The sequence below is a fragment of the Adiantum capillus-veneris genome, chromosome 1 (genome assembly GCF_014529385.1).
Source record: "Adiantum capillus-veneris isolate H3 chromosome 1, ASM1452938v2, whole genome shotgun sequence".
In the NCBI taxonomy this organism is placed as follows: Eukaryota; Viridiplantae; Streptophyta; class Polypodiopsida; order Polypodiales; family Pteridaceae; genus Adiantum; species Adiantum capillus-veneris.
Genome location: NC_140931.1, coordinates 118,390,297 through 118,418,132, shown reverse-complemented (window position 1 = coordinate 118,418,132; position 27,836 = coordinate 118,390,297). Strand labels below are relative to the sequence as shown.

The 27,836-nt window shown below is 45.2% G+C and overlaps 1 protein-coding gene across 1 annotated transcript; it reads right to left on the bottom strand.

Moving 5' to 3' along the window:
- On the bottom strand, positions 1 to 26,045 carry LOC147465417 (ribonuclease TUDOR 1-like). The gene is made up of 16 exons (XM_086519993.1): positions 25,790 to 26,045; positions 25,505 to 25,579; positions 25,315 to 25,428; positions 25,136 to 25,243; positions 24,748 to 24,954; positions 24,432 to 24,653; positions 24,231 to 24,338; positions 23,972 to 24,142; positions 23,686 to 23,883; positions 23,220 to 23,582; positions 22,826 to 23,080; positions 22,515 to 22,703; positions 22,325 to 22,408; positions 21,116 to 21,313; positions 20,638 to 21,006; positions 1 to 403 (listed from the first exon to the last, which is right to left on the bottom strand). Exons 1-16 carry the CDS (start codon positions 25,922 to 25,924, stop codon positions 224 to 226), a joined length of 2,976 nt encoding a protein of 991 aa, XP_086376119.1. The 5' UTR covers positions 25,925 to 26,045; the 3' UTR covers positions 1 to 223.
- Positions 26,046 to 27,836: the final 1,791 nt, after the last annotated feature.

Genomic DNA, 27,836 nt, shown 5'->3' with positions numbered 1-27,836 from the left:
TTTGCATCAACATCCAATTCATTCCTCTCAAAAGTTTACAATTTGCGTGACGAAAATTTGGAAATAAGCACATCTTTCTACATAAGAATCACCAATGCCAGTTGATAACCAAAACTTTAGCACACCCTATCATTTTGTAAGGTGTGCATGTGTCAAAAAAAAAAAAGACCTCATCAGCTCAAGTCCTCTTCTCGCTACAAAACTCTTCTTCAAGCTTTTGCTTTTACCGACGGGCTGGTCTGGCAGGAGCCGTATCCTCTTCATCTGATTCAATGTCACCATACTGCCAGATGTTCAAGCGTTGCTTTCTGGCCGTTTCTTGAAATTCGGCCAGTTTCTCCAGCTCTTCCTGTTTTTCTTTGGGATCCCATCTGTTCTTTTTCACGACACGTGCATACCCAGCCTGCACAACACCTCTCTCTCTCTCTCTCTCTCTCTCTCTCTCTCTCTCACTTTTTTTGTAAATCTGCTTTGATTAATTCACAAGTGGGAAACCTCAAAGCGAGGAAAACCTACGAAAAGAAAGGGATACAAAAGACAGCATTATGAGGCTCCGAAGGCTAGAAACAGTCAAAGTAAATCCTGTAGGCATCAAGAGTGATGTCTCCGGCTTCATAGGCAAAATGCAGCCCTTGACCAAGAGATAATTTGAAATAGGGAAAGGGGTCAACAAAAGTGCCCTGGAACATTAAGGAGTTCCGATGATGCCAAATGGCCCACATAGTCCAAAATCTGACACAGGTGAAGAAGACCGCAAACTGAGATTGTGGCGACCGAAGCACCCCAAAAAGCCAAAAGCGTCTGTGAAAAGAGCCGGAAGGAAAACGTAGTCAAAGAGCAATCGACACTTGCCGAATGAAGGCTCTCGAGTGACGACAACACCACAGCAAGTGTGGCACGGTCTCCTCAGCTTCAAGCCATCTGGGGCAGCGGGAAGGCGCAATATGCCGAGCATGCTACACACTGCCAACAGGTAGAGCTCCCACCAAGCACCGCCACAAGAAAACACGTTCCTTCAAAGGTAGATGACTCTGCCAAATGCGAGACAATGCGTGTTGCCACCACAAGGATGACTCGGAAAGCGATCACAGCTGATTACCAGCACTGGCAACACGCTGAGATGCAGTCCAATCTAGTAGTAGCCAGATGCCAATCAGAGAAGCGAGTCTTCATCCAGAGGAGGAATGGGCGAATGAGCAACAAGCATGTTTTGAATCTCCCGCCAGAGAGGAGAATAGTGAAGACCCAGCCGGAAGCGGGAGACGGCATCAGCAAAAGAGAGAACATAACCCGAGTCATCAACCACCTGATGCACCTGACAGATTCCTTTTTGGGAAAGAAAATACACTTGGCGAGGAGACCGTTGAACCAAAGTCGAAGCAAAAACCTTGCTCCAATGCAGACTCTCCAAGCGAAGAGAGTTACCCCCAGAGGATTGTCGACCATCCCAAGCCAAATGTGAAGTGACAACCTTCCAATCAACAATTAGAGAAGAAGTAAAGGGACATCCAGGAATGTGTCCTTCAAGCTTCCCAAAAACAACATCCCAATAAGTCAGCAAAAGTTAACTTTGAGACCTGCTGCCAATCCAAACAAGTGAAGAGTATGCATAATCTGTTGTACATCATCATAGTTATTACGAGGCATGAACAAAGAGTCATCCGCATAAGCCTGACCAGCAAACTGTCGACCAGAAGGTAAAGTAAGGCCATGTAGCCTACCAGTGGAGGTCGAGGAATCCAAATACATAAACAAGGGATGAGTAGCGATCGCATAAAGCAAAGCACTCAGAGGGCAGCCCTACCGTACCAACCGTCCCAAAGGCCAAGATTCTATGAGAGAACCATCCAGCAAGCTTGCAGAAGTACTGTTTGCATACAAGAAAAGCACGACAAGGGATAGCCTAGGCCCAAAGCCCAAATGTCGCATGGTATCCGCAATGTAATCCCAAAGAACAGTATCAAATGCCTTTCAATGTCAACCTGCATGACTAATACATTCTGTCGAGTATATTTTGCATATTCCATACCAATAATGACATTTGCGAGGTTATCAGTAATTTGATGTCGCGGAATGAAGCCGTATTGAGATTGATGCAAGCCTTCATGCAAAAAGCATTTGAGTCGGCTAGCAAGCATTTTTGCCATTAATTTATATACCACAGGCATAAGTGTAATAGGCCGCCAATGTGAAAATTCTTCACACAATGCATCCTTAGGGATCAGCTTGAGCAAACCTTCTTTCCAAGAGGAGGGTAATTCCTGTTGTTCCCAAGCTGTATTCATCATGAATAATAGAGGCAACTTTAAATAATCCCAGAAAGACAAGAAGAATTCCACAGAGAGACCATCCCAAACAAGAGCTCTCCATCGACCTAAATCAAGCAAGCTGGCATACAATTCCGACTCAGTGAAAACAGCTTCATTGTCTTGAGCCTGCCGCAACGAGAGAATGGAAGTAACATGCGATAGAAACATGCGACGTGCTTAGCGAGCTTCTCTCGTGGGAGAAGAAGGGGCCTCAAAAATCTTGCCATAATGAGAGCGTAGGGCTAGTGCTAGCTCTCGAAAAGTGGAGGTCCACTCCCCTGATGGTAATTTAACTCTCCGTATAGCTTGAGACTGCCTCGAGTGATGCAAATGCCGAAAGAATTGTTTAGAAGCACATCCTTTATCTGCAAAAGCCTGTTGACGAGCTCGAGTCTGCCATTTGGCCAATTTCCTCTCATCATTGTGCCTTAATATTGCACGAGCAAAAAACAACTCAATCATTTGAGCATCAGTAAGAGAAGAATGATTAGCCAAGTGCATTAATCGGCTACAAGCATCCTTTGCCTGGTTAACTTGTTCCCTTAATTGTGACAAATAATCCCTGCCATAATCTTGTATAACTGATTGAACACGCATAACAAAACGAAACCATGCTATGTCCATGTCAACATACATCTGGGAGAGCAAAGACGAGATGATATTCACAATCATAGTGCCAAAAGGCTCATGCTTGAGATAAGCATTATTGACATGCAGAAGTCTTTTCTTGGGTAGGCGATCATTGACATCAAAAGAGCCAAAACGAAGTTTCAAGCATACGGAAAAATGATCCGAGAGACACATAGCATAATCAATCCTCATCTCGCATACAAAGTCATCATATTGTTGCATGTGAAAAAGATACCAGCGATCCAGTCGAGCACAATACATGGATTGAGCATTGTGCTAAAAAGTAAAGCCTGGATCAGTCGCATGCAAAAAGGGCCACAAATCAAGCCCATTACACGTCGACATAAATTGGTCCCAAGATTGTCGTTCCATATGAAGCATGTGAGAATATGGCCAGTAGTATTATCCGCAAGGTTTGGTGCATTATTAAAATCCCCGCAGAGAAAGGCATTGGAACGCCGACAATAAGAAGAGATAGCACTCCACAACCGTGCTCTATCTGCAGAAGCTGTGTATGCATATAATCCTCCAAATTCGAAAACTTCCCCATTAACAATACATTGGATGACCATCCATCTCCCAGCCGGGTCATTAAAGACCAAGGTCGGGAAGAGTTCATGTCGAACAAGCATAAGCACTCCAGAATGGCTAGCTGATCCTGCATAGCTATCCAGTAGCCCGCAAAGTAAGAAGTCTGTCCTGCAAATTGGTGTTGGTTATGCTCTTGAAGAACCACAATGTCTGCTTTACATGTATGTACATAGTGCCAGGTAAGCTGCCACTCGTCGTGATTGCATAACCCACGCACATTATAGGAGATGCAATTCAAAGAACTGTGCATTCTATATGGTATATACAGTGGACGAGGAAATAGGGAAAGAAAGGGGGGAACAAAACTCAAGTACCCGTGCCCATCGACACATCCTCCCAAACTGAAAGTGCCTGAGAAGGTGGGTCAATACATGGACCTGGATGATTGAAAGGAAATGCACCTTGCGATGAAGAAGCTTCTCCAGTAACAACCTCCTTGTAAGAACGAACAACCTTGTCCCAAGCTTCAGCCAAAGAAGTGTTGTCATTACAAGGGAGTTTTTTCTTAGCAACATTCTTCAAAGGAGGCACATAATTACGAGAAGATGCCGGAACACGAGGTGTAGCAGCTTTGACTGGTTTCTTGGACACTATCCAAGTTTGAGAGATCGAAACCTGTTCTTTCCCTTGTCTTTAATATTTGGAGAAGCAGAAAGTGCAGACAATTGTACTTGTTTCCCCTTGCCTTTAATCGCCCCAGCTGAGGGGGAGGAGGTTGAAACTCCTTTAGTTTGAACCTAAGTAGAAGGTTTCGGAGGCGAGCGAGGTTGAGTGTAACAAACTGCTGACGTGTCAAAGCCTAAAGAATGGAGTCAACGTACAGATGTGGCCGAGGGGCCTAAACCCTAATGTCTGCCAGAAACCCTAACTGCTGAAACCCTAATTCTGAAAACCCTAACCCTAAAACCTGCAAACCCTAATTTCTACCAAAAAGCCTAACCCTAACCCTAAGGCAGCAGACAAATTCCAAAAATTGCGCTGACATGATGACGTGGCAAGCTGTACGGATTTCCGCGTTTTGCGCTGGCTGATGACGTGGCAGGCTGTACGGATTTCCGTAAATTGCGCTGGCAGCTTTTTGGCTTTGCTTTTGAACTAGAAGCTTTTGAGTTTTAAAGGCTTTTTACTATAACTACTTTTCAGGCCAAGGGCCTTTAAATATGAGGCTAGGGCTCATTCTCTGGCATGCTTCAGTACGAAGGTGCAGAGTCTGGAGTACCAGCTTGTATTGTGTTGATGCAATATAAAGAAATACCAAAAGGGGCGCCAAGGTTTGGGGCCAATACTCTCTGGGTGGAATTCCGCCACTTCGTGTCGCGTGTTGTCTCTCTCTCTCTCTCCATTTCAGTTCAGTTGTTATTTGAAGTGCTTAAAGTTGTTCAGTCTGTTCTTTTCTATTGGCACGTGGTGCCCGCCCTGTGACATTGAGGAGCAGGGACGGTATGACCAAATTTGCCACATCGGAAGCAAGAATTTGCAAACTTGCCCCATTTAAGCTTAAATGGGCGCTTTCCAACCACTGTATCCCTAGAATCGATCAAAATACCTGCTGGTGTGGGGATATCCGTGTCCCACAAAATACAAAAACGGTTTGTGTTTGCCTCCAGCTTAGGAGGGCAAATGACTTTGCCTAACTAAGCAGCCAACAAAGGAAGAAAATGACGCCAAGTGCGAGGAAAGTCGACCACCTCAACCCAGATGGGACACTTGTGACGAATGAGACTCTGATAGTCCTTGGTAAGAGCCGAGGGAAGCACATGAGTCATCTGCGTATTGAAGAAAAGAGGAGAAATTTCAAGCAGAGCATCCCAAGCATCCGTGTCAGCCAGCAAGACTTCGTAGAACCCTCGCGCACCAAAGTAAACCCCTCGGACTGCTTGACGTTTAAGTAGGAAATCAACCCATTGGCTACATCCTGAGCAGTAGGCATTCGACCCGGGGAAAAAAGAATCACAACGTTAAGTGCATATTGAGCAACAGGATCCATGAGCTCCTGTATAGGGATGCGCACTTCCATAACAGGAGCGGATCCTTCCCAGGCTTGACGGGCATCCTCGAAGTCCTCATGCAAACATTCTTTGATAAGACTCAAAGCATCCATCTCCGAAGTTTCCATGGCTTTCCGACGCTTATATATACATTGGTGGAATCCATGTGAAGCTCTCACACACACTCTTCTTTTTTTTTGGGGGGGGGGGAGTTTTGATATATGACTGCTATATACACAGGCTGACACACACACCGGCTAGCTGTACAAAAACACACACCCCTCTCTCGCACACAAGACGACGGAAGGACCGGGTGCAAGCGAAATCAAACTTCCACCCCCGACGCGTTGTGAAGGGCCTGCACAGGGTAGATGTTGTGCAGAGCAGATTCGCATGACAGACGAGGCCGAAGGATTCACCACACCCAAATCCCCCACAAGCGTACACACACACGCACTCGACATAGACACACACACACACGCAAGGCAGCTGAAATGCGACACACCACACACATTGCAAGGCTGACCAGCACGTTCATGACTTCTGTGGCCTGCTGTACTTTGCCTGCAAGACGCTTTCAGTACTTCTCTCTCTCTCTCTCTCTCTCTCTCTCTCTCTCTCTCTCTCTCTCTCTCTCTCACACACACACACACACACCAAGCGGGACTGCACAGAGCGCTCACTGCAGCAACAGGAAGCGCAGGTCCTAGGGCTCCGCAGGAGGGCAGAGGGTGCTGTTGCCTCGCACAGGAGAGCAGAGGGCACGGGGCACAGGCCAAAGTGGTGCGCAGAGCTGCACAACACGCAGGCGCTGCAGCGCGCAGAGCAGGTCAGCATGCAGTGGTTAGACAGCGTGCAGGGGCTACAATTCTCAGCCTCTCTCACGACCACACCACACACACACTTACACACACACATACACGACCATGCAATTACAAAAGTTTGGAGGCTTGCGCGCACCACAGCAACAATCCGGCTTAGCTCCCACTCCTTGATGCGAAAGAGATCAGTGGGTGGAACAAGGACAAGAATTTAAGCCGTGTGCCGATATTCTCCTCGAAAACAAACTCGTGAAGAGGGGATCTCTATCTGAAACTATAAATTCAAGCATACCATGTAATCTAAAAAAATCTGTAAGACAAACAGCTTAGCCAAATAGTCGACTTTAACTGTCTTCTTTACATTCCAAATCAAGGGCTGTCTCTCAAGCATCGCGGTCTTCGGCAGTCAGCCAAATCCGTAAAAGTGATCTCTTAAAAGGAGATGACTGAGTATAATCCAAAGGAGCATCAGTGAAGATGAAAAGGATAGTCGTGCGCCAAGGCCCCTTTGCATCTAATGATCCACAACGTGGCACTGCACAGGACAAAGCATGATACAAAAATTGTTTCCAAGGCTCAGCCCCAAAAAATAAGCCTCCAACTATAAGTTTGGATAGCAGAGCACCACTCTGCATCTCTGGATCAATGATTCCCAACCCTCCCTCTTTGGGAGGCAATATAACAATACGTCAGCTAACTCTGGGACGAGTGTTGTGCATTCAATCCGAATCTCCCCACAAATAGTTGCGATAGATCTCTTCTCAACAAATTCAACATGGGGCCACTGGTGCTAGAGTGATGCAACCCATTTACATTCCAAGACACGATATGCAAAACCATAACAACGAATATGCAAAGAGGTGAACCACAAAAGCGTACATAGCTCTAAAACGCGCGCGTTTGGCCCCTTGACCAGGGGTCCAAACTACCCATGGTAATGCATCAACATCCAATGGCAATGGCCGCATAAGTTGGCCTTCCAAAAACGATCGTGCCGCGGTATACCAAGCCGAGAAATACTAGCGTGGACAACGCAATGCCTCAATAACTGTTGTCTATGGCCATGCTCTCATAGTCTGTGGGGACTGCCATGTCGGTTCCACCGAGAATATGATAGGCAAACAGTAGCATCCATTGGTATTCAACCATTGCACCGCACCAATACTCTGAGAGAACGGTTGTGACGGGCACCACATGCCAATAGAAAAGAACAGATTTTTAGCACTTCAATAACAACTGAACTCAGAGATAGAGAGAGAGAGAGAGAGAGAGAGAGAGAGAGAGAGAGAGAGAGAGAGAGACGACACGCGATACGGAGTGGCGGAATTCCACCCCAAAGAGTATTGGCCCCAAACCTTGGCGCCCCTTTCAGTATTTCTTTATATTGCATCAACACAGTACAAGCCAGTACTCCAGACTCTGCACCTTCTCCGAGAAGCATGCCAGAGAATGAGCCCTCAGCACATATTTAAAGGCCCTAGGCCCCAAAAGCAGTTTACAGTGAAAAGCCTTCAAACTCAAAAGCATCTGGTGCAAAAGCAAATGCCAAAAAGCTGCCAGCGTAATTTACGAAAACCCGTACAACTGCCACGTCAACTACCAGCACAAAACGTGGAATTCCGTACAGCTTGCCACGTCATCAATCAGCGTAATTTTCGAAAACCTGCCACGTCATCAGTTTCACGCAATTCCTTCAGTGTGTGTGCGTGGGTCCTCCTTTATTTTAATTCCTTGATGTCTCTTGGGGCCCCATCGAACGGGGTCCCCATAAGTTGGTAGGACTTCTTCTTCTGTTGCTTGTTCTTCTTAGAATTTAGGCCCCTCAGCCTACATCTGCAAGTTGGTTCCCTTCTTTAGGGCTTTGACACGTCAACAGTTTGTTACATCTCCCCTTCTTGAAAGAGAGTGATCGTCCGCAATTACAACATATCCGCAAAACAACTCAAGTTAGCTCAAAAATTTCCGAGGGTCATTCCGAGGGACAATCAAATTGCTCTTTTTGTTAAGGAGTTAGCTTCTCCTTTCGGCTCTTTTGATCAAGGAGTTACCTTCTCCTTTCGTCCAGATCGGAAATCTTGATATTCCGGCGAAGTAAAATTAGCCATCACACCCATACCGTACTGATCTTCCACGAGTGTCTTGATGCACTAAAATTACATACCCACGCAATCTCATCCAATTAGGAATATTCAATGGTTGGCACATCACAATGCAACACAAATGCTCACATATACATGTTACAAGACATAGAAACATAAAGCCGCCGATGAACACTCCCCCCGCAAATAACCATCCAGGTCCGGGCCATGAGCTGTTCAACGACTCCCTCATCACTCCTCCCGCAAATAACCTAAAAAGGTTCGGGCCATGAGATATAAAGGCCTTTTACAACCAAACGCTCCCCAAACCGCAGCCTGCATCATTTGGAGGTGCTGAGAGTAACCACTACTCGGACTTCTTAATACCCCCCCCCCCCCCCCCCCCCCCCCCCCCCCCCCCCCCCCCCCCGGCGGTAAATAACCATGCAGGTCCAGGACATGAGTAACAACACTTTTCAATCATTCAATACTCCCCCTGCAAATAACCACAAGGGTCCGACCCATGAGTATGGACAAGCATTCTCAAACATTATTTCTCACTACTCTACCCGAGAGTAAAATCACCAATCATTGAACGAGTATTAAAACTAGAGTCAAACATTTCAAATCGGCACCAAGACAGGTTCAAAACAGATACCATTCATTTCAAACAAATTTCAAACAAGAACACCAAACAAGTTCTCAAACAGAACTCAAACAAAAGTCAAACTTTAAAGCAATCTCAATATCGATCGAGCTCGAAAAGTTGACTGACTTTCCATCCTAAAACCTGCACCAAAAATTAGGGTTAGATTCATGCCATAAGGTCGTAGCCGAGCACAGCATGGTCCATCAGCTCTTGGACAGACAGTGTTTCTTTTGCGGCGATGGTAGTCCCAAGATAGCAATCACACTAAACCTCCAAGGTCATCTGCTCGTGAAGAGACGTCTACTAGGAGACGTCGAGAAATTTCAAGTTATAATTTGCTAAGGTTTCCATGGCAAGCATTTCAAGATACCCCACTCTGCCAGAAGTTGCACTCTGAAAGAAGATGTCAGAAACCATATAACTTCAGGTCAAAATTTTCTTGAAAGCTTGCCAAGTCCTTGGAAGTACGCGGCTTGGTAGCTATAGACATCAACATCTGCATGGCACTGCTTCTGAGAAAAAAAAAAACAGTGACTCGAAACAATATACCTAGATGAATCCAAGATAATCACCCTTGAAGGAAAGTGCAAGGTATAGACCCATGGTAATCACCCACAAGACGATATAACCATCAGCTCCATCATGCATAGTATTGACTAAATACCACGACATCCCCACTAACGTCGTCAATGCCCAATAGTGGGTGTAGAACTAGGTACTAACATATGTTCCCCAACACAACACACACCACACGCACACACACATGAGCATACATCAACACAAAGTTCAGCGTACTGAGTTTCTGTCATGACTCCAGAGATCAAGGGCAGACTCATAATGAAGCTTAGCACTAAAAGAAGCATGAAACAAATCTGGATCCTTCTCTTGCAAGTGATCTTAATGGCTTATGTCCTATAAGACATTAGCGGTGAAGACGGGAGCGCGCCCGATGCGCGATGAAGTAAGGGTGGGAGTGCTTAATAAGTCCGGGGTCGGAGAACGAGGCTAAAATTTCCAATAAGCTTTGGAAGTGCGATCTTGCTCTGTCTGCTCTTTGGTAGGAACGGTATGCGTTCAAAAAAGCACACGCCTGATGCTCTGATACCACTGTCACAAGATGGACACCACGTGCCAATAGAAAAGAACAGACTGAACAAACTTTTAGCACTTCAATAACAACTGAACTCAGAGAGAGAGAGAGAGAGAGAGAGAGAGAGAGAGACGACACGCGACACGGAGTGGCGGAATTCCACCCCAAAGAGTATTGGCCCCAAACCTTGGCGCCCCTTTCGGTATTTCTTTATAGTGCATCGACATAGTACAAGCCGGTACTCTAGACTCTGCACCTTCTCAAGGAAGCATGCCAGAGAATGAGCCCTTAGCACATTTAAAGGCCCTAGGCCCCAAAAGCAGTTTACAGTGAAAAGCCTTCAAACTCAAAAGCATCTAGTGCAAAAGCAAATGCCAAAAAGCTGCCAATGTAATTTACGAAAATCTGTACAGCTGCCACATCAACTGCCAACACAAAATGCAGAATTTCGTAGTCTGCCACATCATCAGTCAACGTAATTTTCAAAAACCTGCCACATCATCAATTCCACGCAATTCCTTCAGTGTGTGTGTGGGGGTCCTGCTTTATTTTAATTCCTTGATGTCTCTTGGGGCCCCATCGAACGGGGCCCCCATAAGTTGGTAGGACTTCTTCTTCTGTTACTTGTTCTTCTTACGGTTTAGGCCCCTCGGCCGGCATCTGCAAGTTGGTTCCCTTCTTTAGGGCTTTGACACATCAGCAGTTTGTGACACCAGAAGGAAGAATGGTAAACATCCGAGCCATGATTGCATAGTATGTTGATGTACATGCTCAAGAATCGTGCTCTCTGTCCATGTCGCGGTGGTGTCAAAAGGCAAGGTAAAGGACATCATGGGACTCTGATGGCTACCAAATAATACCTGACCCTTCGCACGGTGAAGAATATAAACTCTCACCAACATAGGGCGTAAAGTGTCCCCATTGTGCTCTACTCGAGAGAACTGCCACTCAGGAGGAGCACTATCCATGAAGACCCGAGGAACATGTGGTGGCGGGGGGCAGTGAGCAGTGGGATGTCTGTCGCTGGAAGAGGGGGTGGGGGAGGAGTACTACGTGGAGGAGAATGCAGAGGTGGAAACTTTGTCTCCATATCAAAATCAAGATCTGGTGCAACCTGTGCTGCTGAGGTAGATGGATCTCTAGGATGCACTCGAGATGCATGAGGGCGAAGTCAGCTCACCATGTTGGGCAGGGGAATCTTTTTGGTGCAGTTATCACATGTCTCCAGCACCGGCTCTCTTCTTGCTCGCTCCCCCTATCATATCTGGGAGTAGACTGTTGGTACTCGATCGATAGACCCCAGAGTTTGATGTGGAGGAGTTTGATCGCAAGTAACGCATCCCCAAATTTCTGGTCACCTCTCTTTCCCCTCTTTACCAGCTACTATACGCGCATGTATTCCTCGCCTTGTATCCCATTGGGGTATCATGATTCCTAGATCACTTGTTACTGCGGTCGGCACTCCTCGAGTACAGGTCTATGCGCCAGGTGACACCCAGTTCCCAGATATTGTTCATTTCAAATCCCAGGCTACTCGCAAGACCCGCTTATAGCGCCTGGTGGTTACTGGTCGGCCGAATCAGTGCTTACGTTGCCATGCTTTTGGTCACCTGGCCCGAGGCTGCCCCACCTAGCCTCCAACACAGCATCGCTCGGACCAACCACCCCTCCAAGGTGGTGATCAGGGATGGCAGAGAGCTCCGAGACGGTACACTCTTCGCCTTCACCGGGCAGCTACAAGCACTATACTGGCACCCCCTGCAGCTTCCCCGCTGCTTCCTAGGTGTCTGCCACCCCTCTGGCGCATACCCGCTCTCCATGCGGCCCATGGCGCCTCCAGCTACAGAATGAATCCAATCGCGAATCAAAGAGAGAGATGGAGATTGGCCAACCATCCGACCAATAAGAGTACACCACAATAGTGTCGAGTGGTTGCCTCAATGGCAGTGTTATCCTCCAGGTAGTGGGTGATGGGGCAGTCGTAGAAGTGCCCAAAACCAGTACGGTAGCCGCCATGGAATATAACCTCAGGAGGGCGAAGATGCCGATGGAGACAAGCCTCTCTCTCTCTCTCTCTCTCTCTCTCTCTCTCTCTCTCTCTCTCTCTCTCTCTCTCTCTCTCTCTCTCTCTCTCTCTCTCTCCCAAGGTTTTCTTTGAAGAGAGCAGCACAGACTAGACTGACAGAGCATATGCGGCCTTGGGAGGATTGGAGAGGATGTATTCGCAGGTTTAGTTCTAGGAACCCTGAACAAAACTTTGGCTCTTTGATACCCTGGTAGCTACAGCTTTGCTCTACGGGGTTCAGGTTTGGGGACCCTCTTATTGGTCAAGATGGGTGGAGAGTCATGGAACGGCCCTTGGTATCTTTGATTTCCCAATTGATTAGAACCAAGGCATCCGTGGCACACGAGATCATTAGAGCGGAGTTAGCAACCGCCCCTACCATCAATCTCCTTCATGCATAGCTTATGGGATACTGCCAGCGAGAGAGATGCACGATTGGCCCTTGAGTCCTCCGGACAGTTGGCGTCACAGAGGGACACATCATGCTGGTATGCATAGATGTCAGCATGGTTCCAAATACATGGCTTCAGCATGGACAGCTTACTACCCTTTCAGTCATAGTCACAGGGGATGTCACAAAGTGATGACGTGGCTGCCCGAGAGCTGAAACCCTAACTGCTGCTGAAACACTAATTTTTGGAAACCCTAACTCTAAAACTTGCAAACCCTAAAACTTGCCAAAAACCCTAACCCTAACCCTAAAGGCAACAAGGAAATCCCATAAAATGCGCAAACATGCTGACGTGGCACCGTACGGCATGGCCCGAAAAAAGCGGCGAAAATTGCGCTGACTTTTACGGTAGAATTTGTTGATGCTTTTTCTACGCAAAAAGAGAGAGAGAGAGAGAGAGAGAGAGAGAGAGAGAGAGAGAGAGAGAGAGAGAATCTTTTAGCTTTAAAGTTTGACAAGCTCAAGAAAGCTTGGGAGAGAGAAAGAGACAGCTTTATTTTTAGGCTTTTGGATTTTGAGCTTTTAAGGCTCTACTTTTGGCATCCCTTGTAAACAAATAAATAAGTGATTTGGGCTCCCACTCTGCAGAGCATCTGGACACAGAGTCTGAGAGTGAGACCCAACCACTCTTGTACTTTTAAACACTGAATAATACAAAAAGAAATACCGAAAGGGGCGCCAACCTTTGGGGCCAATATCTCTAGGCACGAAACTCCGCCGGGCCAATGCAAATCTATTGTGAACTGTGAACTATTTTGAAGTGGTTATTTGGTGCTTTCGCGATTGATTCTTGACTTGGAGTGTCCAAGTCCGTTACAGTGGTATCAGAGCACGGCCGATTTCTCTTCTACGGGAAATCCGATCCCAAATTTTTTTCCGCGGCACCTATGGCTTCAGGCAAGGATCAGTCGACTCCCTCTACATCCGGAGATGCGGGAAGGGATCACAATGAAGATTCCGGTAGAGAGTATGGCCCACCTCGGCCTACTCAGGCGGAGCAACAAGAGATGAAGCGTCGTCAATTGATCGGCGATGCAACAAAGATGATGCTAAGTTTTGCAAAGGACCCAAAATTGGCAAAATATACAAGCGAGACTACACCACCACCCCCGAAACCCGCTCTCAAGAAACCTTTTGCTCACAAGCAATATTCAAAGAAGGAATTAGAAGAGGTGGTTGATGCACGGATTGCTCAGCTTTTTGACGCGCAGAACAAATCTAAAAAGCACGGCAAAAAGCAGAAGAAAGGCACCGACTTCCCAAGATATTTGGGTCGTCAGTCAACATTTGATAAGGCAAAGAATCAGAAGAAGCGTGTTCGATTTGAAGGAGTACCCAGTTCTTCTTCTTCTTCTTCTTCTTCTTCTTCTTCTTCTTCCTTCTTCCTTCTTCTTCTTCTTCTTCTTCTGACAGTTCTTCTAGCTCTTCAAATTCGAGCGAAGAAGACAAAAACGCCAAAGGCAAAGCAAGAAACAACGCTTCGGAAAGGGCAAGAAAAAGGCAAAGAAGTCTAAATGTCGCCCAGTGAGTGACAGTTCTACAGAGGATTCGTCTACAAACAGTTCAGACTCTGAAGACGGCAACTTTTATGCAACCAAGAAGAACTTTTATAAAGCCAACCAGTATGACTTTCTGGAAGATAAAAGCAAGAAAGTCTGAGAGTTTAAGGAAGGTGGACAGTCAATCAAATTTGACACCTTTTCAGGATATAAAGATGCTTCGAAGGCTGTGTCTTTTATACAAGAGTTTGACATCGCTTTCATGGGAGGACGCTACTCAGAGCACTCCAAGATTCGGAGAGCTGCCTCTTATTTTAAGGGGAATGCTCGAACTTGGTGGTCCACGCTTCTTTTGAACAAGACTGCGCGAGTTAAATGGCTGAAATTTAAGAAGCTTTCTATTTCTTCTTGGCTGACTCAAGAGTATGAACGCGATATACGAGCTGCTTGGAACCATCTTCGGATGACCAAGAGAGATACAGTGGATGCTTATTGCGAGAGATTCTGGAGCTCTTTTCTACCTGCCTCTTCATTCAAGAAGATCTCGTTCAGAGAACAGATTGAGCGGTTTACCTTGGGTGTACCTACAGAGATCCAAGATCACTGCTTGGAACAGAAGTCAGCAAAAATTCAGGAGTTGATGAGTCACGCGAAACGGGACTTTGCCATTCACTCTGGCAGTTTGACCTACCCCACCGATGAGGTCATGACACAACGAGCCGAACAGACTTCAGCGAATGAAAGTAGAAAGAGAAAGAGCAACTCAGAAAAGAAGGATGCACGACCCAAGCTTACTCCTCAGGAGAGAGCTCGCTTCATCAGGGAGGGAAAGTGCTTTGGATGTGGGGAACATGGACATATCTCCGCGAAGTGCCCTAAAAAGGCACAGAAAGGACAGAATGACAAGGACAACGAAAGGCTTGAGAGTTCGAGAGCAGCTGAGAAACGTGGAAGAAAAGGCAAGATGAAAACAGGATTTGTTCCAGATTGTGTGGGTACCGATCCCAACACCATGGACGAGAGTACAGAACTTTGCCGAGCTTGGGGCAAAGTGTGAGACCAAGAGGCCCTGATCTTCTTTGATGGAGGAACCAAGGCCAACTTCATTTCACCGGAATTGGCGGCGCGGCTCGAGATCACTCCCGATCGGATGGGACCACTTGCGGAGGCTGTTCTAGCGGCACCCGGCAGGGACGTAGCCATTACACCTGTCATTGGCAAACTTCGGTTGCATTGTCAGGGGTATATGGGGCATGAGGACTTTTTCATAATGCCTTTGGAAGGTTGTGATGTTCTCTTGGGGATTCCCTGGTACCACAAGAACAACGCCGTGGTCGATTATCGGGCAAGGAAAGCGACATTGACTACAGAGAAGGGCAGAACCATTGTACTTGACATTAAACTGAAGGGCGAGTCTGTCCCTATTGTATCGGCTTCGACCATTTCTAAATTAATGAAATCAATTCTGTTTGTTTACTCGATCTTTATGAAAGAATTAAGTGATAAGGATAGGACAAACATGTCTAAACTTGATAAAGAACACCAAGATTTTCTCCACTCTCACGCCGATTGCTTCTCAGAGGGCCTACCAGGCGAGTTACCACCTGCTCGTCCTGAAGATCATACCATTGATCTGATACCTGGAAGCACACCACCGAACCGGCCACCTTACCGCGTGAGCCGAGCACAGAATGAAGAGATTGTGAACCAAGTGAAAGATCTCTTGGAAAAGGGTCTTGTCCAGCCTAGTACTTCACCAGTGTTGCTCTCCAGTGTTGTTGGTTTTGAAGAAAGACGGATCTTAGAGAATGTGCATCGATTACAGAGCTCTCAACAAAATCACCATCAAGAACAGATTTCCGATTCCTAGGATCGATGATATACTCGACAGATTACAGGGATCCTCGTGCTTTAGCAGGATTGATTTGAAGAGTGGATATCATCAAATCAAAATCGCGCCGGGAGACGTCTACAAGACAGCTTTTCAAACGACTTTTGGGTTATTTGAGTTTTTGGTGATGCCTTTTGGCTTAACCAATGCTCCTGTGACATTTAACCGGATGATGGACAGGATTTTTCGAGAGTACAAGCTATTTGTTGGCACGTTCTTTAACGATATCATTGTTTTCTCCAAGAATGAGGCAGAACACAGAGATCATCTGCTTCAGGTCTTTCAGGCATTACGAGATCACAAGTTAGTGATTAATGCAAAGAAAAGTGAATTTTTCCTACCTGAGATACACTTTTTGGGACACATAGTGTTAGCAGCAGGAGTACAAATGGATCCGGCCAAGATAGAGACTATCCGTGATTGGCCCGATTTGAAGAATGTCCATGAAGTTAGAAGCTTCTTGGGACTGTGTTCGTACTACAGGTGGTTCATTCGAAAGTTTGCAGAGGTTGCTTTCCCTTTGCATATCTTGACACAGAAAGGAGTCCCTTTCTCGTGGGGACCCACAGAGGTGATTGCCTTTCAGACATTGAAAGAGAAATTGACTACGAGACCAGTTTTGACTTTGTCGGACTTGCAGAAGTCATTGAAGTATATTGTGATGCTTGTCGTCGTAGTCTTGGAGCGGTCTTAATGCAAGAAGGCCATGTCATTGCTTATCAGAGCCGATTGTTCTCAAGGCCGGAAATGACAGCACAGATCTATGAGAAAGAGCTTTTGGCAGTTATCCATGCTCTTACTCAGTGGCGGCATTACCTACTCGGAGCGGATTCTATTGTCTTTACAGATCATCAGAGTTTGCGCTACTTCTTGTCACAGAAGCAACTTTCGGAAAAGCAGATGCGGTGGGGGAACATCTTGTCACAATTTCACTTCCAGATTGTCTATGTGCAGGGACAGAAGAATGTGGTGGCAGATGCTTTGTCTCGGAAGCCGTTGGTTCTGGCTATTTCCACGATACATCATAGGAGCTTCGAGGATATGGTCGACCAATATGCCACGGATACAGATTTTGCAGACGTTTTCACACGGATACGGGATGGGGAGAGAATAGCGGGATATTCCATTCGGGATGGCTACTTGATGAGAAAAACCATGTTGTGCATTACACAACCGTTGAGGGAAAAGGTTATGACTGAATGCCATTGTCCACCTTTTACGGGTCATCGCGGTATTGCTACCACCATGAAAGGGGTAGAGAGATACTTCTTTTGGCCGAGACTCAAGAAGGATGTGGAAGAGTTTGTGCACAATTGCTTAGTATGCCAGATGGTCAAGTTTGACGGCATAAAGCACAGGGATTGTTACAGCCTTTACCCATACCCACCCGCCCCCGGGAAAGTATTGTAATGGATTTCATTTTTTATCTCCCGAAAACACAGAGTGGTCACGATGGTATCTGGATTGTTATTGACAGATTTAGCAAACAGGCTCATTTCATTCCAGTGAAGAAAACAGTCAAGCCGGATCACTTAGCGAGACTGTTTGTGGCTCAGATCTTTAGATTACATGGCATGCCTGAGACAATTGTCTCCGACAGAGACCCCAGATTTACGAGTTTGTTTTGGAAGGCAATTTGGGAGAACATTGACACGGGGTTGCAGTTCTCGTCATCATTCCACCCGCAGACTGACGGGCAATCTGAGATTGCCAATTCAGTGGTTTTAGATTTATTGAAGTCTTATATCTCGGATCAGAAGACTCAATGGGAAAAGTACTTACCTTTGGAGGAATTTGCCTACAATAACACGATACTCTTCGACGGGGAAGGCGCCATTTGAGATTGTTGAAGGTGCTGCGAAGGTTCCACCTTTCCTAAGCACGAAAGATAAGATTTTTGAAGCAGATGAATATCCGCAAGACTTAGATACGACTTTTGCCAAGGTTCGCGAGGCTTTGCAGAAATCTCAAGAACGACAGAAAAAGGCAGCGGATCGCCATCGCCGCGACTTGAAATTGAAGGAGGATGATTGGCTGCTCTTTCGTTTTGAGAAGGCACGCCTGAGAAAGAAAAAGGGAAAGGAGAGGCTTTTTCCAAAGCTTAGTATGCGATACTACGGACCTTTCCAGATCTTTGAAAAGATAAATGATGTCTCCTTCCAACTGAAACTGCCTGATACTTGGAGGATTCACAATGCATTTCATGTGAGTCTCTTGAAACCTTTTAAAGGTGATGTGCCTGATGATGGGGAGCTTGATGAGCAACCTGAAGTGGAAGAAAACGAGGAGATCCTTGTTCCTGAACAGATTTTGGCACATAAGGATACGAAGAATAAAGGTAAAATCCGAAGGCGGTTCTTGGTTAAGTTCAAGAACTATCCTGCATTGGATGCGAAGTGGATGGAGGAGGAGGACCTAGCAGATACTCCTCAGATTGTGAAACTTTACCTCGAGGCTTTTGGTTTAGCATAGTCTACTCCAAATGGAACCCAGAATTCAGCTTGGCCGGACATTTGGTGTAGTGCATGCACAAAAGGGGAGCTACTCCCCTCCTTTGTCAACAGATGCCTTGATTTTGATACTAGAGTCACTGATGTCTCTTTGAGCTTCATGGATATTGAAAGCTGACAGTATTCTGCTGTATGACTTTATGAAATGGAATTCCTGAATATGATACTGATTTGTTCTTGACTTCTTTTTAAGTGCAGGAACTGATAGACGAAATGACTGCAGCATTTTGGTCTACTTGATCTCGAATAGACATAGTTGCAATAGGGGTTAGTCAAACGGACATCGATGAGGTCCCGATTGGATCTAGATGCGATTGCTAGAAGCATTGTCGATAAATCATGGTCTAAGATCCGAATGAATGTTGAATGTCATGTGATGTCCTGTGATGTCTAGTGATGTCCTGTGATGTCGTGTGATGTGACCCTCAATTGGTACATGTGCTAGATGTGTATTCCTAGTATGTAGGTACTACCAGTCAGTGTCTGCTAAGACGGTTTATGGCCTCTGTCTGTTTTGCAGGCGTAATCGAGGGCGATTACAATGCTTTCAAGAGGGGGTATGTCACAAAGCGATGACGTGGCTGCCGAGAGCTGAAACCCTAATTGCTGCTGAAACCCTAACCCAAAAACCTGCAAACCCTAAAACCTGCCAGAAACCTAACCCTAACCCTAAAGGCAGCAGAGAAATCCCATAAAATGCGCAGAAATGCTGACGTGGCACCATACGGCAAGGCCCGGAAAGAGCGGCAAAAATTGCACTGACTTTTACGGCAGAATTTGTTGATGCTTTTTCTACGCAAAAAGAGAGAGAGAGAGAGAGAGAGAGAGAGAGAGAGAGAGAGAGAGAATCTTTTTGCTTTAAAGTTTGACAAGCTCAAGAGAGCTTGGGAGAGAGAAAGAGACTGCTTTATTTTTAGGCTTTTGGATTTTGAGCTTTTGGGGCTCTGCTTTTGGCATCTCTTGTAAACAAATAAATAAGTGATTTGGGCTCCCACTCTGCAGAGCATCTGGACGCAGAGTCTGAGAGTGAGACCCAACCACTCTTGTACTCTTGAACACTGATTAATACAAAAAGAAATACCAAAAGGGGCGCCACTCTTTGGGGCCAATATCTCTAGGCACGGAACTCCGCCGGACCAGTGCAAATCTATTGTGAACTGTGAACTGTTTTGAAGTGGTTATTTGGTACTGTCGCAATTGATTCTTGACTTGGGAGTGTCCAAGTCCGTTACAAGGGACGCCCTTTTTCAGGTTTCCCGTCCCCACTTTTCCGTCCCAACTTACCGTCCCGCCCTCTTTTTTACACTAAAAATCCATTTGAGCCCCGTCCCCCATTTCCCGTCCCGGAATGCGTCCCTTGTGACTATGCTTTCAGTACTCCCTTGATGCACCGTCACAGTAACTCACTACCTCTTACTCGGATAGAGATTACTAAACTCATTCGCCAGAACCTGACCCAATTGGACACCAGGTGGACATAGCCGGCACAGGAGCTGGGCACGCAGATGGCTTTCTATAGAAAGCATCTTCTCCAACTCACAGGGGATGGATTTGTGATTCGACCTAGCTATATGGATACACATCTATCTCATGGGTTACCGAAAAATGACCTATTAGACTATATAACCCCAGATTAGAAATGCAAAAAAAGGTATCTCAAAGAGTGGTCTCACAAATGGTACAAAAATAGCTTCATTTGATGGGCCCAAGGTACATATACCCTTGGAACTCGCAAAGGTGCGGTCATTTTTCAGAGATCACAAGTCGCCATACCCTTAAAGCTCGCAAAGGTATGGTCACCATTCAGAGATCACAAGAACACATCAGTGTCTCATGATACACTGTTTGCAGTCTGTCTTAACCAAAAGGATCATGTCTGGACTCTTCTAGCCAGTCACAAAGACTACATGCCAGCAACTTCTTCTCTTGAATGGAATGAAAAAAATGGAAAATCTGACATCAAATAAAAAACCAAAGACAAAGACTGCATCTTCATATTCAAAGTGCTAACAGATTCCCTTGATGTATGTGACATACTCCCAGCCCATTGAATACAAAATCTTACCTGAAGCATCAAAGAATTGATCGATTTTCCAGGTTCAACATCATAAAGAAACACGCTCAGCTTTGTGCCAGTTCCCTGCCCTTTCACTTTTCCTCCTGACGTATCCTTCTCCATCACTTTGGCCATAAAAACCTTATCTCCAATCATGCTGCTGAGATATTCTGCCCCTTCTTGACCGTAGTCCTCCTCCAACTCAGGTATCCTCACGTATGCAAGATTCAAGAGCAATGCAAGACCAGGCGTTCCAAAGGAAATTGACGAGTCTAAAGGACGAAGTTTCGACAATGGAACCTTTTCTTGATTCCCATAGTCTATGTAGAATACTTCATAGCCGTCCTTGCTTGCCGATTGCCAGGGTGCATTTACTACCTGCAACCAAACAATAAAGGTACTTCATGCATATTGGAATTTTCTAAAGACAAAGTAACAAGTAAAACCCTATTGTACTTTCAGATCCTTGTACTCCAACTAGGCCTACCATAGCACGATTCCAAGAACCATCTGCCGAAAACTCTGCCATGACAATTTCCCCTTTCTTGGGCTCAAAATTCACGGGTGGAAGTGCCTTTTCTTTGACTCTTAAACCTTCCAGCTGCATCTGAAGGCTCGAAACACGGGCATCATTGGTTACTTGCGCATAAAACTTGCCACCTCCAAGAACCTCTGTTACTTTGACCTGTAAATTGGGGATAGATAGTACATATCCATAAGAATGAAATATGGAGAAGTGACCTATCCTATGCAATATACACCTTCAAAACAAGTGGAGTGTTAGATGCAGTACTTAGTTAAACAGTTACTTCATGCATGCTGATAATTTTCTGAGTTCAACAGCCCCAAACAAGCAATGACACACGAAACTCGAACATTCTTTCTTTCATGCAGGACATGGATGAGAACCCCCTGTTGCATCTTGTGCTTGTTTTTTCAGGTAAACATAGGAACACCACTGCCTTCATGCATGCTTAGACACATCGAAGCGAACACTTTGAGAATTTTCCAGCATGTTAATATTTCAAAATAAGAGTAAAGAAAACCCTTCAGTTTGAAACTTCCTTGTTCCGTTGAAAAACATTACTGATAAACACTGAACTTAAAATCTAATCGACTCAGAATAATTCAACATGAAGATATATAAAAAGACACAAGAGACACCCTGAAAAATTCAGACCTAAACCAAACAGGTCCATAATCACACTGGTAGTAACCTGCCTTATACCAAAGAAAAGTAGAAAATACTAAATGTAAAGCTCTAGTTTCTCCTACTCCAATCAGCATATCTTAACAGTACACTAGAATATCCAAGAAGGAATCTCATCATAGCTCAAGTTTTCTCCTACTATTCCACCATCGTTAATGTTGCATTTTAATTTATACATGAATTGCTACTTTGGTGAACCAAAATCATTGCTCCCTTCTTAGAGCAGGAGCATCACAATAGAGTGAAATCAATATTTGGCATTTACTGTTTCAGAAGTTACGATACACAATTAGCTTGATAAGTGGTGAAATCCAAGGAATCAATACCACCTTATCCATTACAACATGATACTTATGTTAGTACAGCATTTTTTGTTGCCAACGCTACTGCCCAAATGGCCAAAACCTTTGCTGGCAATAAATGCACTGACAATTTCCAAGCGAAGTGAAAACACGATGAAGGGAAACTAGATAACAGAACTTTTACCTTCAGAACTTCTTGATTTTGCTTGGTACCATCCAAAGAAGCAGCATTCTCCTCTTCCTTGCCTTCGATGTAGTTTTCCCAAACCTACAGGCAATCGGCTTGTCTTCTAAGGTGAAAGTCCTTTGAGATACTCACCATCCAAAAAGCATAACGCATATATGAAAAGTTTGCTCATTGGCAAGAAGACTACCTTCCTCTTTTCCTTTTTAGCTCTTTCTTCTGCTTGGACCAGCAAATGGCCTTCTGTAGTCCGGTCAGTACTGAAGAATGGATGGAGCTTAGCTAAACCTGCTTCAAGTAGAAGTACTGCAACATTCGTTTTGGACTCCCAAAGGCTACCTAAAAATGTTCCTGTCCTATCTACTGCTTCAACCTCAATCTGCCATGCATTTCAAAAATTCATACGTCAGTCTGAAATAGAAAGGTTAAAGGAAGACTGATAAAGCATTTCAGTATTTAAAACCAGACGACATACATGCTCATATAGCAATGGTTACATACCTCCACATCCCTTTGTAGTATTTTTCTTCGCATAAAACCAATTGCCTCTTCTGCAAATGGTTCTCCCCGGCCTGGGCATCGTACACCAGACAAGGAAAAAGCAATCGCACATGTTTCCCTAGGTATCAATATTTTGTACCTATGTCCACTCAATACATAATCAACCAAAGCAGGAAGCCTCTTTGCTCTCTGAAGGAACGGTAAAAATTGTTTTGCCTTCTGAGCTGTGCTCTGTGTTCTTGGTCCTGATGAATCCTGAGGTGCATGCAATAGCTCCTTAAGCATCAAGCTAAAATTGACTCATAGACTGACCATACAGCAAGGACAATGACCAGTCACAAACCCCATGGCAAGTATAATTCAACAACCGTGTAATATGAAAAATAGGAGATACCGGCAATGAAAGGTCGTTTATACGATCTGGAGCAGGCTCCTTCTCAGAATGTAGTCCCTTTTTGCCCTTCTTGGCTCTGGCCTCAGCTGCTAGAAGAGCGTCATAGTAATTTGATCGATCTTCGAAATCCCGATGCCTAACAACTGTAGCAAATCCCCTTGCCAGTACCACCTCAGCAACATTAATCCCTTCAGGTTGTCCAGGCACAGGTAATGCCGGTGCCACATCACTTGTGTCCACCTTTGAGGTCGATGGTAAAAATACAGAACCAAAATCCATGTTTCGAACATCCCCAGAGGCTACATCAGGGACTGGTCCATCAGATGCTGTAACCTTACGGGAGTACTCCATGACTACATTAACCTGCACATCAATAACAATTAAATAGGTGACATGCCAGTGAGCCTTAATGCAAAAATGTATGTCCGAACATCCTTTGAATGGAAACATTGTCACAACAACAAACCTCCTGTCCTATTAGGCGAGATCGTATAAATTCCTTTGCTTCCCTAGCATAATTAGCTGGTTTCTCCTGTCTTTTTGCATTTCCCATCTTGGGAGCCCGTATACTTGAAAGATTGACTCTTCGTTCTGCAGATAAGCTTCCATAAGGAGCGGCATCATCAGCCACTATAATACAATCTCCACTAACAACCTCGACAACCTGCCAAGCCAATTGAACTGTACCATTAAATAAAATACTTTTATACTCAAGTTCCTTGAAAACCATCACAAAGACGCTCTTGACATACCCTGCCTTTAAAGTTGCCATCACGAATTGCAGTTGAGTTAGAAGCAGGTGGCACAAAGTTTGTCCACAAACGCAGTCGCTCCTTCTTTGCTGTTAACTCTGCATTCTTCAAAGTTCGTTTTGCATCTTCATCCAATAACCTGGCACTCCATTCCACAACTTTAGCAAGACCCTGAAAGAGCACAAAAGATACATATTTGTGAAAATGAAAGTTAACCCTTGAAAAAGTACCTGAAAAGCCTTAATTCACAATCACTCACATGTTTTAGTAGCTCAAGTGCCAGATCTACAGCTACATCCCCTTGCGGGTAATGCACTGAGCCTATTAAATTGCCAAATTTGTCTGCGCCTTCTACGATGACACGGACCTGATGGCCGAAGCCATTAAAAAGATGTAAAGGAAATGAGAAGGCCAATTGGATCATTTTAACACATGAAAAATAATAAGGAATTAAGCATACATCTCTATTCAATACTCGAACTTCAGTGAAGTGTTTTGCCTCCCTTGCATAGGGTTCTGGGGGAACTTCTACACTAGCTGTTGATGCAGCAAGCCTTTGTGCAGTAGTTAGAACACCACCTGATGAGCCGCTAGCATTACTAGCATCCACTGATTCTTGCTCTCCATTGACTGTAGATGCTTGACTCTCAGCCACCATGGCTCGTCTTCCCATGGAAGGAGACTGCAGAAGAACAAAAACCAAAGTCATTGCACGAATTAGTAGGCCCGCACCTCTTAGACCAAACTCCTCAAAAAAGTGCAAGAGTTGTTTTTACCTGAATTCCTGTTATAAACACTTGAACATATTGAAACTCGGGCAGAAGATAAACACGGACTGTGCCTCCATCTCTCACTTGCTCAACGATTGCAGGAAGAACTTTGAGGCGGTTTGCATTGGCAAAGCTTGTTGCATCAAAGTTGGTGGAGTCACCCACAGCTGATGGTGGAAGATCCCTAACTGATTTCTCAACGGCACCTGGGGCCTGTAGCAAGCACAGCTAAATCAATAAGGTCCTCAATTTGGGTTTGTTCTACTGATTTCCTTATAGATTCCAGTTTCCTTTACACAACAAGCAAAAAGTTTGAGAGGTTTCAAAGGATCAGATCAACAATTGAACTCATTGAGGTGATCCAATCTGCAGCATGATTTAATGGCATACTCACCCTATTCCACATTCCTATTCCTTTCTGTTTAGCTTGTTGCTCCAGCTGTTCCAGCTCCTCCAGATATACACTAACCTCCCCACTGTTTTGCCCCATAGGTGGACGAACCTGTGATTGATATAAATGGTAAGTTTCAAAGCCAAAACAATTTTATCCAGCACAATGGAACCAATTTCTACCTTCGCCCAGCCTGCGCCAACAACTTCAAGAGCCAAATTTGCCTCGCCGATAAAGACTGAACCAAACTCTCTGTTGATAGAAGGAACTACATAATCAACCCTGAAGATGACGTCCTGCAAAAACACAGGAATAAGTAAAGAAGGCAACTTGGAAACAGCCAAAGTATTATGACCGCAAAAAAACACAAACCTTCCCAACGCATCGTTTTCTGAGAAACTCTCTGCTTTCCCAAGCAAAGGGTTCATCTTGCCCTCCACGTCTTGCCTGAAGGAAGATCAAAATACAATTTTGAGTTAATTAAAATATAGTATGGGTTGCATTGATGGATAATCGCAATGCGTGGATTTGACAGATCCAAATGTCTTATTGCAAAACAGGTAGAAGAAAAAGATGATCTCCGCCAAGATGGGGGACAAAATGGCACGCAATTGGATAGATCAATCGCAGATCAAGGATGGAAGGGCGATGACTCACCAAACGGGGGGCGATGAGAGAAGACAGAGTAATTGTCTTCTCAGGCGGGGGTCCGCTGGCGACGTTGCCCATAATGAGAAGAGAATCGCCCGAAGGCACTGCCTTGACCGTGCCCTTAAGCCACTGGTTCACCATTTTTCTGCTGATCTGATGCGCGCAAGGGCTTACAGAGAGCTGGAAGATGGCGAGATCGCTGTCAGAAGAGCTGCATGCGGCGACGAAGAGCGCCTGCAAGAGCAGTCCGAAAGGAAAATATTAGTATGAGTGCTTTTAGCTTTGTATGCAACTCTTCCCGACTTTCAAACGTGTGAAATTGGCGCATGACCTTTGTCGATAAGCATCCGTATGAATAATTTAATCTCGGGTGGATTTAGTCTGTTTAGGGCAGTTAGCTCAAAGACTATTTTTTAAAAGCTCAAAGGAGAGCTATGCCACATTAACGAAAAGACAAATGAAATCGCGACTTTAGATCGTGACTTTTCTCTCTCCCACTTTATTTCATCCGACCTTCAATTCTTTTGCTTTATTCAAAGTGCTCTTCTCAAGTCGATATCCCGCTCTTCTCAAGTTGATGTAGCAGGGCGTGAATGGTTAAAGTCAGATATAATTATCTCTCTCTCTCTCTCTCTCTCTCTCTCTCTCTCTCTCTCTCTCTCTCTCTCTACGTGTTCTTCTGAAGTCAATGCAGCATGTTGATATCCTGCTCTTCTCACGTTGATGCAGCAGGGTGTGAATGGTTGAAGTCAAATATAATTCTCTCTCTCTGCCATGTGCTCTCTCTCTCTCTCTCTCTCTCTCTCTCTCTCTCTCTCTCTCTCTACCATGTGTTCCGCTTGAGGTCTCAAACGTGCAATCAATTTACGCTTGTCCAATCTTTGAGGGATTGAAAATGCCATATATCATAGCTAGCCACAGACCCTAGTGATAACAGGTTGGGTATATTCTAATTTAAGGCTACTCCAGAATTGCTCATGATGTGAAGCGGAACACAAGGTTTGATGATTGAGTATCTAGTTTCTTGCACTTTGAAGGCATGTGTCTCTTTCATGTGCTTGAGAGAATTCATGATGAGAATGCTAGGTAGGGGCTGTTTGAAAAACACATGCTTGGAAATGCATTGTTCACTTTGTATGCCACATGTGATGCCTTTATGAAAGAACGAAAAGTTATTGGTGAGCTTTTGTTGACCCAACATGGTTGTGGCAAGGAAGATCAGTGCCATTTTCACTAGATGCGGAAAAAAAGGCCTCTCTTTGGGCAAACTACATCTTTAAGGAATGTGGTACTAGGCAAAATACTTATCTGGGCAAAAAAAAAATTCATGATGATATTGTTAGTCAAGGACTATTGTCATTAGGCACTAGGAGAGCTACCCATTGAAGTGCAGGGGTGGGGCAAGTTTTTGAATGATTTTTTTTTTAGGACCTTGAGCCAAACGGTGGCAGTGACCGATAGTGGGCCTCAGGGTGGGCAACTTTGCGAGATTTGGGTATGTGAAAGCAAAGGTATGATGCATCATGGCTGGGGCTCCGCAATGGGGTCGCTGGCTTCTTTGGCCCGCTCATGTGGAAAGGCTGAATATTGGAAGGATGCCGTATGGGACCCGGGAGAAGGGAACCAATGTTGGGATGCGCCCGATTATGGAATGACCCGCATGTGCGGAGGTGCTGAGATGATAGCACAATGGAACATGCTCGGAAGATGCAAGGCTGAGCCCAAAGGATCAGAGCCGTTTTTTGGTCTTGGTAAACGAGAGGTAAAAATACAGGTGTTGCTCCTAATGGATCAATAGGGGGTGGTTCAAATGCAGGCCACAGATGGCCATGAGATTTTTCCTCAATGAGGTGAATTACCAGAGGATGCGAGGCGTCTTGCGATACATCGGACTACCCCCCCCCCCCCCCCCCCCCCCGATGTTCCAGATGACATGGATAGGTGATATCCAGGCTAGAGAGCCGAGTGAGATGCAGGGATATAATAAAGTTTGGTTTGAAATTTTTCTCAAAAATGTCAGTACTTTGGGGTTTTGGGATATAGAAACCACAGT